The following is a 12,320-nucleotide window of genomic DNA, read 5'->3' as shown; positions in this document are numbered from 1 at the left end:
GCCAGGATAGTCTCGATCTCCTGACCTCGTGATCCGCCCACCTTGGCCTCCCAAAGTGCTGGGATTACAGGCATGAGCCACCATGCCCGGCCTGAAAGTTATATCTTTTCTTTCTTTCTTTTTTTTTTTTTTTTGAGATGGAGTGTCGTCTGTTGCCCAGGCTGGAGTACAGGGGTGTGATCTCAGCTCACTGCACCCTCCGCCTCCCGGGTTCAAACGATCCTCCTGCCTCAGCCTCCCAAGTAGCTGGGACTAGAGGTGCGAGTCACCATGCCTGGCTAACTTTTTGTATTTTTAGTAGAAACAGGGTTTCACCATGTTAGGCTGGTATTGAACTCCTGACCTCAGGTGATCTGCCTGCCTCAGCCTCCCAAAGTGCTGGGATTACAGGTGTGAGCCACTGCACTGGTGAAAGTTACATCTCAACCATCCTAGAGGTGGCGCAAGGTAGTTCATGCCTGTAATCCCAACACTTTAGGAGGCCCAAACAAGGTGCGAGAATTGCTTGAGCCTAGGAGTTCGAGACCAGCCTGGGCAACATAGTAAGACCCTGTCTCTACAAAAAATGCAAAAAAGTTAGCTAGGCATGGTGGTGTGCACATATAGTCCCAGCTACCCAGGAGGCTGAGATAGGAGGTTCGCCTGAGCCCAGGAACTAAGCTGCAGTGAGCTGTGATTGCACCACTGCACTCCAGCCTGGACAGCAGAGCGAGACCCTGTCTCTAAAAAAAAAAAAAACAAAATAAAGGCTAGTGGCTCACACCTGTAATCCCAGCACTTTGGGAGGCTGAGGTGGGCGGATCACAAGGTCAAGTGATCAAGACCATCCTGGTCAACATGGTGAAACCCCCGTCTCTACTAAAAATAGAAAAATTAGCCGGGCGTGGTGGCGCATGCTTGTAATCCCAGCTATTCGGGAGGCTGAGGCAGGAGAATTACTTGAACCTGGGAAGCAGAGGTTGCAGTAAGCCAAGATTGCGCCACTGCAGTCCAGCCTGGGCGACAGCGAGACTCTGTCTCAGTAATAATAATAATAATAATAATAATAATAAAAACATCCTAGATTTGCAGGTGAGCCTCAGGGCTGGCTGCTCACATGGGCCCTGGGATCTCTGCCAGGTGTGGGCCTATGAATGAGGGAAAGTGAGAACCTAAAATGCAGCTAACATTTTTTCCAAGGAAGCTTTCCCCGGGTGGCAGGAGGTGAGCTCTGTGGGTGAAGGAGCCGGAGACGTGGAGGAGCCCTCCTCCCCCACGGCAGGAGGGAGAAGCTGGGCTCTAGAAAGGAGAGGTGGGAACAAGGTCACCCGCGAGTCCCTGCCCGGACCTGGCCCTAGGCTCTGACCTCTGGTCCCAGCTTAAGCATCTAGCGTTTCCAGCCAGTTGAGCCCGGGGTCCATCCGCAGGTGAGGGGCAGTGGGGTGGGGGCTGGCTCTGCAGAGGACCTGTGCCTGTCCCCTAGGGACCCAAGAGGCCTGCAGGCAGCCCAGCCCCCATGGCGGTCACAGCTGCGCTCAGCCCCCACAACAGGCGCCCAGAGTGGAGGCCGGACAGCCAGCCAGCGCCCTGTCCTCGGGATACACCTACCCCACGGCGACAGGCGTCCAGCCCGAGTCCTCGGTGTCCATCGTGACCTCCTACCCCGCGCCCTCCTACGATCCCACCTGCACCGCCTACACGGGTAAGACCAGCGTTCCTTGCCCAGGCGGTCGGTCCGTCGGCCTCCGTTTCAACTTGAGTGGAATCAGCATCTCCCCCCCGACTCACTGTTTTCTCTGCTCCTTAGCACCAAGCTACCCGAGCTATGACGCCTCGGTGTACTCCGCCGCCAGCCCTTTCTATCCTCCAGCGCAGCCCCCGCCTCCCCCGGGACCCCTGCAGCAGCTGCCCCCGCCGCCCACGCCCGCAGGCTCAGGAAGCAGCCCCAGGGCCGACTCGAAGCCGCCGCTTCCCAGCAAACTGCCGAGACCCAAGGCCGGGCCCAGGCAGCTCCAGCTTCACTACTGCGACATCTGCAAGATCAGCTGCGCGGGCCCCCAGGTCAGTCGCCCTCCCGCCGTGGGCGGGACCTCTCTGTTCCTAAGGTCTGAACCCAAATGTGGGCGCCGGGGGGTCAGGGTCGCTGCCTGCTGAAAAAAGGTCCAGTGTTAAACTTGCATGGTGTATGCATGTGCCTGTGTGTGCAAGCGCTTGTGTGTGTGTGTGTGAGTGCAAGGGTGCGTGTGTGTGCGTGTGTGACTGCAAGGGTGCGTATGTGTGCGTGTGTGCAAGTGTGTGTGTGTTTATGCTTGTGTATATGTGTGCATATGTGTGTGCAAACGGGAGTGTGCGTGTATGTGTGCGTGCATGTGTGCGCGTGTGTGCCTGCGTGTGTATGTGTGTGCCTGCGCCTGTGTGTGGGTGCACGTGTGCTTGTGTGTGGCAGTGCTTGTCTGGGGCACACGTGAAAGACACTTTACCAAACGCACGCGCTTGAGGTTTTAAAGCTTGCAGATCACCCCGCAGAGATCGTGGCCTCGTTTCCTGGAAAGATAATCAGACCCTAGAGCTCTATCTTTGCAAAACACACACCCTGATCTTTTGTTTTGAATGCTCTGAAAGCAAGCTCTGGACCGCGAGAGACCGCGGAGTCTCTGAGAGGTGTGAGATGGCTCAGGACACCCTATCAGGACCCCCAACCCAGCTGGGGATGGGGGGCCCGGCCCTGCTCGGGACCCCTCCCGCCACAGATCACCCTTTCCCTGTCTCAGGCGCTTTGCCCCGGCAGCTCTCCACCGCATCTCATGCTAGGAGAGACCCTGGCCTTCTTTGCAGAGTGCTCGGATACAAGTTTGAGGTGTTTGTTTTTGTGTGTGTGTGTGTGTTTTTTTTTTTTTTTTTTTGGAGACAGGGGGTCTCGCTCTGTTGCTGAGGCTAGAGTGCAGTGGTGCAATCAGAGCTCACTACAGCCTCCACCTCCTGAGTTCAGGTCCTCCTCTCAGCCTTCCAAGTAGCTGAGACAGGTACGAACCACCATGCCCAGCTAATTATTTTTATTTTCAGTAGAGATGGGGGTCTCACTATGTTGCCCAGGCTGGTCTCGAACTCCTAACCTCAAGGAATCCTCCTGCCTCAGCCTCGCATAGTGCCAGGATGACAAGCTGAGTCCCTGCACCAGACCCATGTGGGTTATTTAATCCTTATATCTGCCTTGTGGTTACCATCTCTGTGTGGCAGACAAAATCCCAGAGGTTCAGAAAGGGTCAGTACTTTGAGGAACTCAGAGTCAGTTTCAGTGACCTAGGCAGAAATCAAACCAAGATGTGTTGAAGCCCATGTGGCTAGTTATTCCAGAATACGCCAAAAGTGCGCACAGACAGCCTATTGGCCGGACGCGGCGGCTTGTGCCTGTAATCCCAGCACTTTGCAAGGCTGAGGCAGGAGGATTGCCTGAGATCAGGAGTTCGACACCAGCCTGGCCAACATGGTGAAAACCCGTCTCGACTAAAATACAAAAATTAGCCGGGCACGGTGGCGGGTGCCTGTAGTCCTAGCTACTTGGGAGGCTGAGGCAGGAGAATGGCGTGAACCTGGGAGGCGGAGGTTGCAGTGAGCTGAGATTGCCCCACTGCATTCCAACCTGGGTGACAGTGAGATTCCATCTAAAAAAAAAAGATTCCTAAGTTCTAGAGAGCATACATACAGTAAAATGTGTGCCTCTCCCACATCCTATTTTTCTTCCCTAAAACCAGACGATGTCACTGAGTTCCTGAGCGCTAAGCCGGTGGCCCGCAGGGGAGGGGGCAGTGTCCAGTGTGCCCCAGTATTTTCAGGGGCACTTTTCAGTCTGCAGAACGTTCATTCTTGGCATTGTCAGGGCGTGTGGGTTTCGTGGCCCACCTGCCACGTCTTGTCTGTGGTGGGCTTCGTTTCCGGATTTTAAGCAGCACACCCAGGATTCCGCCTGAGGGCTTGGCTGTCGCTTCCCCAGATGCAATCAGATATTTTGGGCCCAGGAGTACCGGATGCGTAGGCCTGTGACTCACGGTAGCTTTCCCCGGGTGGAGCCCCTGTGTCTATTAGCAGTTTCCTAAGACGGAAGTGTACATGACTGTCCTTCGGGCAGCAGGTGCCCTTGCTTGGTTTCCAAGGTTGAATTCTGAAAAGTCAGAATTTTCTGTATACAGCAGCCCCTGAAAGGAACGCGTGATGCGTGGAGCATGCTTTCCTAAGAAACTCCTTGAGTTTCAGAAGAAGGGAGAAGCCTTATGTCTAGCAGTCTGAGCCTGTGGGTTTGTTACGTGGGCTTCATGAAGGGACGCTTGAATTAGCCGGGCGTGGTGGCGGGCACCTGTAGTCCCAGCTACTTGGGAGGCTGAGGCAGGAGAACCGCTTGAACCCAGGAGGTAGAGGTTGCACTGAGCTGAGATAGCGCCACTGCACTCCAGCCTGGGTGACAGGGCATAACCCTGTCTCAAAAAAAAAAAAAAATTCGAGAAGTCTATAGTAAGAAGATAGGCTGGGCGTGGTGGTGTGCTCCTGTCATCCCAGCACTTTGGGGGGCCAAAGCAGGTGGATACTTGAGGTCAGGAGTTCAAGACCAGCTTGGCTAACATAGTGAAACCCCGTCTCTACTAAAAATACAAAAATTATTCGGGCATGGTGGCACGCGCCTGTAGTCCCACCTACTTGGGAGGCTGAGGACGGAGAATCACTTGAACCCAGGAGGCAGAGGTTGCAGTGAGCTGAGATTGCGCCACTGCACACCAGCCTGGGCAACAGAGCGAGACTGTCTCAAAAAATAAAAAATAAAAATAAGAAGAATAAAGGGACGCTTGAACCTCCGTGGCACCAGGGGATGGAGGGCTGGGGACAGTGGGCGTCTGTTACCACCGAGTTCCTGCGCGCTAAGCTGGGGGCCTGCAGGGGAGGGGGCGTGGCCAGTGTGCAAACCCCCACTCACGCTACCTCTCACCCCTTGCTGCAGACCTACCGGGAACATCTGGGAGGGCAGAAGCACAGAAAGAAGGAGGCGGCCCAGAAGACAGGCGTGCAGCCCAACGGGAGCCCGCGCGGGGTGCAGGCGCAGCTACATTGTGACCTGTGCGCCGTGTCCTGCACTGGGGCAGACGCCTACACGGCCCACATCCGGGGAGCCAAGCACCAGAAGGTACGGCCCCACCCATCCCAGGCTCTGCCACCCCTGGGGAGGAGGCCCCCAGGTCAGCACTTAGGACCCACAGAGATGCCTGCTGAGATCAGAGGGAGCCCGGAGAAGCTTCCCCAAGTGGAGCGCGCCCAAGGGCCGGCTGCCCAGGCCCATGTGTCCTCATCTTCAAGGATCCAAACTCCTTTCCAGTCATTTTATCTTATTTTTCATTTTATTGTGTTTTCTAAATGAGACAAAATCTCACTCTGTCCCCCAGGCTGGAGTGCAGTGGTGTGACCTCGGCTCACTGCAAACTCTGCTTCCTGGGTTCAAGCAATTCTCATGCCTCAGCCCCTCGAGTAGCTGGGATTACAGGCACCCACCGCCGCACCCGGCTAATTTTTGTATTTTTAGTAGAGACGGGGTTTCACCTTGTTTGCCAGGCTGGTCTGGAACTCTTGAGCTCAAGTGATCTGTCTGCCTCAGCCCCCCAAAGTGCTGGGATTACAGGCGTGAGCCACTGCACCTGGACTCCTTTCGACTTATAAAAGGGGTTCCTCCTCATTGCACAAAAACATGAAGTGGCCAAGACACTCACACCCAGACTTCCAAGAAAGCTTGGCATTCAGGCGTGGCGACGGACAGGGCTTGCCTTGTGATGAGATCCAATGCTGTGTTCCCTTTGGGGTCTTGCTCTTCACACTCGCTGCTGTAATCATCACTGTTCTCCTGTGGCCTTAAAAGGCCTGGGTTAGGCCGGGCACGGTGGCTCATGCCTGTAATCCCAGCACTTTGGGAGGCCGAGGCGAGTGGGTCACGTGAGGTCGGGAGTCTGAGACCAGCCTGGCCAACATGGTGAAACCCTGTCTCTACTAAAAAATACAAAAATTAGCTGGGCGTGGGGGTGCACGCCTGTAACCTCAGCTATTCAGGAGGCTGAGGCAGGAGAATTGCTTGAACCCGGTAGGTGGAGGTTGCAGTGAGCTGAGATCTCACCACTGCACTCCAGCCTGTGCGACAGAGCAAGGCTCGGTCTCAAAAAAAAAGAAAAAAGGCCTGGGTTATGTCAAATTCGGCCGGGAGGGGACGGAGTCCCCACCTGAGGGCAGGGAGGGGAACAGCTGGCTTGTGCTGTAGCCCGGGCTGTCAGGCTGAGCCACCCTGGGAGGCCTGGCCGAGGACCTGGCTTCTTTCCCTCAGCTGCCTGAAGGCTCATCCAGGGCCTCATTCCCTGGCTCGGCTCAGGACAGCTTGCTGAGGGCCTGTGTGAACCCACAGGGGAAAGAGGAATGCGCAGGGAGGCATGGAGGAGGGAAGGAGGGGGGCAGAGAAACGGGGGAAGGAGACTCACTGGCCTGGGGCCGGTGGGGCAGAGCTGCAGGCATCACCCCCACAGGCTGGGGCTTGGTCTGGGGGTTAGGCAGGCCCTGCCACCCATTGTGGGGTCGGGGGTTACAGGGCAGGTCTTGTGCAGCGCGTGTCAGAGACTCGGAGCTGGCAAATGTGTCTGAGATGGTCCCCAGCACACATCGCGGCCCTGTGCACACGACACCTTTGCCAGAAGCGCCTTGCATCCGGAGGGGCTGAGAATAGGGCACGGCCAGAATACGGACGTGACCACGTGCACACGCGCGTGCAGAACGTGGGTGTCCGTCCAGGGACGCATGCACACCCACCATCCGTCCACACACGCTGAGTCCCGGGCAGTCGGGGGCACTAGGATGGGGCTTGGGAGGTTGAGACGCCCCATCTGGCAGCCCACGTGGTGGAAGAGGAGGAAGAGCGTCCACGTGAGCCGGTGAGCCACGTGCTCACACGTCAGAGGAGTGTCACCGCGCTAGAGGACTCACAAGCACGTGTGCAAGGCAGGAGGCCACCTGGGAAGGGCCTTCTGGAGTGGGTGATATCCAGAGAGCAGGAGGAGAGAAGAGGCAGGGTCCCCGGGACCAGCCCGCCCACACTCCCGCTGCCCGCCTGCACTCCCGCTGCCCGCCCGCACTCCCGCTGCCCGCTCGTGGAGGCCCTTCCTGCCTCTTGAAAAGGCCATCAGTCTGGGAGCGGCCCTCACACAGGAGCCCGGCTCTGTCTGTTGCAGGTCTTCAAGCTGCACACCAAACTGGGGAAGCCCATTCCCACCCTGGAGCCTGCACCGGCCACAGAGAGCACCCCCGGGGTGGAGGCCAAGCCCGCATCTGCCACTGGCCCCAGCGTGTGTGCCCCGAGCAGGCCAGCACTCACCAAGAGACCCGTGGCCTTGAAGGCCTCATGCCAGGGTATGTGTGTCTGCGTGCGTGTTCACGTACCCACGGGAGCCCTGGCCACCCTGCCCAGTGAACATTTCGTGAGAAAATCGACCATCCAGTTGGTTTTCGTCACGTCCTCTGGGGGGTGGTGTGGGGTTTGGTTTGAGATGGAGCCTCGCTCTGTCATCCAGGCTGGAGTGCAGTGGTGCCATCTCAGCTCGCTGCAACCTCTGCCTCCCGGGTTCAAGCGATTCTCCTGCCTCAGCCTCCCAAGTAGCTGGGACTACAGACGCCCCCCACCACACCCGGCGAATTTTTGTATTTTTCGTAGAGACAGGGTCTCACCATGTTGGCCAGGCTGGTCTCGAACTCCTGACCTCAAGTGATCCACTATCCTCGGCCTCCCAAAGTGCTGGGATCACAGGCATAAGCCACCGTGCCCGGCCTCTTCCAGCAGAATTTGGGCTGGTGCTGGGTGCTGGGGTTCACTGGAAGCCCTCGCCCTGCACCTAGCGGGTTCCCTGGGCTGCCACCTCGACTCTGCTCCCCTGCACACCCTGGTGGTCACAGTGAACAAACTGGGCTCAGAACCAGAGTTATGTGGGTACCAGGAAATGAAGGTGGAATCCTTGCGCCCCTCTGCCTGTGACCCTACCTTCCCTGTGTGCAAAGCCCCAGCTGTCAGAGGTGGCCCGCGTTAACCAGGATTAAATGCCAGGCATCCGCTCACTGCTTTGTGTGCATTGCTTCACTTTACCTCCATGACAACTCTTTTTTCCGTGGTTTGTTTTGTTTCTGAGACAGTCTCACTGTGTCACCCGGGCTGCAGTGCAGAGGTGCGATCATGGCTCACTGCAGCCTCCACTTCCTGGGCTCAAGCGATCCTCCCAGCTCAGCCTCCTGAGTAGCTAGGACTACAGGTGTGCACCACCACATCCCACTACTTTTTGTGTATATGTATGTGTATATATATATATATTTTTTTTTTTTTTTGGTAGCGATGGGGTTCTGCTATGTTGCCCAGGCTGGTCAGAAACTCCTAGGCTTAAGCGATCCTCCTGCCTCAGCCTCCCACAGCCCTGGGTTTACAGGCATGAGCCACTGTGCCCAGCCCACAACCCATTTAAGTCAATGTCACCAGTCTCAATGTGTAGATGGAAAAGCCGTAAACGATGGAGGTGGAGTTGGAACCCGGGTCTGTCTAAGAGTCTCTGCCCTGGACCACCGTGCTGTGCGTGGGCAGGGGCTGAGGGAGCCGCATTCTGTTTTTAACCTCAGCAGCCTTGGTTCTTGAATAGCAACATGATTTTGAAGATCAAACCATCAAGTCATTCTGATAACAAAGATACTTGTCTCACCCGAGGCTCCATAATTTTGCCTAACGGGGGTAGGTTAAGTACGAGCCTTGGTCCGCCTGATACTTCATCGTCTATTAACTGTGGATTTTGTGCTGTCGGTGGGTTCCTCAAGCGAGGACCTAAATCCAGGACGTCCCCACTGACGGATTGAAACTGGCCTCGGTTTCTTGGCTGGGTCACACGCAGGCATGAAAGGGAGAGCGAGGTCGCTGCCCGAGGCCATTCCCCCCGACATCACAGGAGGCAGCGCCTGGGGTCTGGGTGGCTCTCTACCCCATGCCACCTGGCTGGTTCGCAGCCACAGTGCTTTCTCCTGGAACAGGGTGGCAGTGACATGGTTTTTCTCCTCAGGGCCTCCTGAGCTGCAGATAGCAGGCTGCCGACCCCAGAGGGGGAGACCAGCCCAACCCAAATCAGAGGGTCCTGGAGCACCCGCTCAAGGAGGCTCGGAGGAAGCTCCCCTGGGCTGCTCTGATGCGCAGCCGGTGGGCCCAGAATATGTGGAGGAGGTAAGCTGAGGCTGTCAAGCCCTGGTCAGGGAAGGACTTTCCCATGGGTCAGGCTTCGAGACCTCACCCGGCTTCTCCCAGTGGGATTTACAGACCCATCCCCGTTCCCGAGCTGCACAGGCCAGACCTCCATAGACCAAACCCCGTTCAAGACCTGCTTGACACTTTGGGTGCCAGATTTCGGATACCAACAGGAAATGAATATGGCCTCGTGAGGGCCAGAGACAGGCCGAGGCATTCCCAACAGGGGGCCCCCTGGAGCCATCTGTCTGGAAGGTGGAAGGGCTCTGGGCAGTAGAAAGCTCCCCGGGAGGTTGGAGGCCCTTCCATCCAGCTCCTTTCCTGGGCCTGGGGGATCTTGGGACTTGCCAAAGCCAGGCTAGTGAGCAGTGGAGCCAAGCTCCCGGGCCAGGTCTGCCAGTTCCCGGGCCAGCGGCGGTTCAGACCCTGGTTGGCCTTGCGCGTGCCAAAGAGGCGGGGCTGGGTTTCCTCTGCCTTGACTGCAGGCCTGGGATTCTTTAAGAGACAGGGTCTTGCTCTGTCACTGAGGCTGGAGTGCAGTGGTGCCATCATGGCTCACTACAACCTCAAACTTCTGAGCTCAATCAATCCTCCCACCTCAGTCTCCTGAGTAGCTGGGACTACAGGCGTGAGCCACCACTCCCAGCTAATTTTTTTATTTTTATTTTTATTTTTTTGTAGAGATGGGGTCTCACTATGTTGACCAGGCTGGTCTTGAACTCTTGGGCTCAAGCAATCCTCCCGTCTCCCATGGTGGTGCATGCCTGTGGTCCCAGCTACTCGGGGGGCTGAGGTGGGAGGATCGCTTGAGCCCAGGAGTTTGAGGCTGCAGTGAGCCGAGATGGAGCCACTGCCGTCCAGCCTGGGTAACATAGCAAGACCCTGTCTCTGAAAATACATACATACATACATAAAATGACCAGCAAGGACGAAGGCTCCGCAGCGACCTGGCGTCGGTAGCATCTCACATCCCCCCGGCCTCGTGCCTGGTGTGCGTGTGGCTGTTTTGTGTCTCAGGTGTGCAGCGAGGAAGGGCGAGTGCTTCGCTTCCAGTGTAAGCTGTGCGAGTGCAGTTTCAACGACCTTAACGCCAAGGACCTGCACGTGAGGGGACGGCGGCACCGGCTGCAGTACCGGGTGCGTCCAGCAGGGGGTGCCCCGACACCCGTCCGGGGTGTGCTCGACCCTGGCGGGCGCTGGGACGCCTCTGGTCGGGCCTCTTCTGCCCGTGTGATCCCATGAACTTAAGAGGGTGGGGTGATTTTCTGTGTTTTCAAAGTCTTGCTCCACGTCTCAACAGTGTATCTTGGGTCGGGTGCGGTGGCGCACACCTGTCATCCCAGAACTTTGGGAGGCCAAGGTGGGCGGATCATTTGAGGTCAGGAGTTAGAGATCAGCCTGGCCAACATAGTGAAATCTTTACTAAAAATACAAACATTAGCCAGATGTGGTGGCACGCACCTGTTATCCCAGCTACTCGGGAGGCTGAGGCAGGAGAATGGTGTGAACCCGGGAGGCGGAGGTTGCAGTGAGCCAAGACCACACCACTGCACGTGGGCCTGGGAGACAAGAGCGAGACTCCGTCTCCAAAAAAAAAAAAAAAGTCTTTGGGAGATTTCAGCCCAACAGTTCTAGTCTCTGGGCCTCTCCCTGCACCCCAAGACCCTCCCGGCATCCCTGTCTAAGGCAAGGTCCCTACTCTCAGAGCCTTGCCTCTCCTTTCCAGAAGAAAGTGAACCCAGACCTTCCCATTGCCACGGAGCCCAGCAGCCGGGCTCGGAAGCTCCTGGAGGAGCGGATGAGGAAGCAGCGGCACCTGGCGGAGGAGCGGCTGGAGCAACTGCGGCGCTGGCACGTGGAGAGGAGGTGCCCGGCTGCGGGTCTTGGCAAGGGGGCCTGGTGAGGGAGGGCAGGTCCAGCGTGGAACCAGACGCCCGCCGCTGCAGATTATGGGGATCCCCCGTGTGAGCTCTCAGGCAGTGGGGGGAGTTGGGTGCCCGGGCAGTGGGCACGTCCTGGTGTGGGAGCGAGAGAGGGTTCCAGAGCAGACGGGCAAAGGCACAGTGGTGTGCAGACCTGACATGTGGGTGCCAGGCGCCTCTGCATACGCAGGGACACTGCCTGCCAACTCACTGGACCGCATGGCTGCAGAGGTGCCTGGTGACCTGTGTCCCCCGACCCCTGTGTCCCCTGACTCCTAGTGTCCCTATGTACCCTGACACCTCGTGTCCTCTGTGACCCCTTACCCCTGGTGTCCTCTGTGTCCCCTTACCCCTGGTGGCCCCGGGTCCCCTCACCCCTGGTGTCCCTGTGTACCCTGACCCCTGGTGTCCCCTGTGACTCCTTACCCCCGGTGTCCCCTGTGTCTCCCTGACCCCCGGTATCCCCTGGGTCCCCCGACCCCTGGTGTCCTCTGTGACCCCTTACCCCCAGTGTCCCCTGGGTCCCCTTGACCCCTGGCATCCTCTGTGTCCCCTGACCTTTGTGTCCCCTGTATCCCCGACCTCTGGTGTGCCTTGTGACCCCTGACCCCTGGAGTCCCCTGTGTTTTCCTGACCCCTGGTGTCCCCCTGACCCCTGGTGTGCCCTGTGACCCCCTGACCCCTGATGCCCCTGCGTTCCCTGAACCCTGGTGTCCCCTGACCCCGGTGTCCCTGTGTCCCCTGGTGTCTCTGTGTCTCCTGACCCTTGGTATCCCCTGAGTCCCCTTGATCCCTGGAGTCCCCTGTGTCCCCCTGATCTCCTAGTGTCCCCTCATCCCCAGTGTCTCCTGTGTCCCCTTAACCCCCGGTGTCCCAGTGTCCCTGACCTCTGGAGTCCCCTGTGTCCGTCCCAGAGCATTTTCTGATGTAACATGTGACTCTGGTGTGTCCAGCAGCAGCAGGTCTGCATTGGGAAGGGGACTAGGACTTCCTGAAGGCTGCGGCTGCCCAGGCTGGGCCTCTTTTGCCTAAGGGGTGTTTGGTTCCCCTCAACACCAGCCTTCCCAGCCTTAGTCTTCTGTGCATACAGCAGGCGCCCATGCAGTGCAGCGGAGCCCCAGCAAAAGCTTCGGCCCTGC

General features: G+C 57.7%; 1 protein-coding gene across 1 annotated transcript in view; it reads left to right on the top strand.

Annotated features, from left to right (window-relative positions):
- The window catches only part of ZFR2 (zinc finger RNA binding protein 2), a 42,873-nt gene that overhangs the window by 14,355 nt on the left and 16,198 nt on the right, over positions 1–12,320 (top strand). The window contains exons 4-10 of the mRNA XM_011967458.1: positions 1,463–1,681; positions 1,787–2,040; positions 4,967–5,149; positions 7,224–7,401; positions 9,081–9,238; positions 10,277–10,396; positions 10,986–11,125. Coding sequence (XP_011822848.1) covers positions 1,463–1,681; positions 1,787–2,040; positions 4,967–5,149; positions 7,224–7,401; positions 9,081–9,238; positions 10,277–10,396; positions 10,986–11,125 — 1,252 coding nt within the window. The remainder of the gene's footprint in view (positions 1–1,462; positions 1,682–1,786; positions 2,041–4,966; positions 5,150–7,223; positions 7,402–9,080; positions 9,239–10,276; positions 10,397–10,985; positions 11,126–12,320) is intronic.

Source organism: Mandrillus leucophaeus, unplaced genomic scaffold (genome assembly GCF_000951045.1).
Source record: "Mandrillus leucophaeus isolate KB7577 unplaced genomic scaffold, Mleu.le_1.0 Scaffold8, whole genome shotgun sequence".
Classification (NCBI taxonomy): domain Eukaryota; kingdom Metazoa; phylum Chordata; class Mammalia; order Primates; family Cercopithecidae; genus Mandrillus; species Mandrillus leucophaeus.
This window is presented reverse-complemented; position numbering and strand designations above follow the sequence as displayed.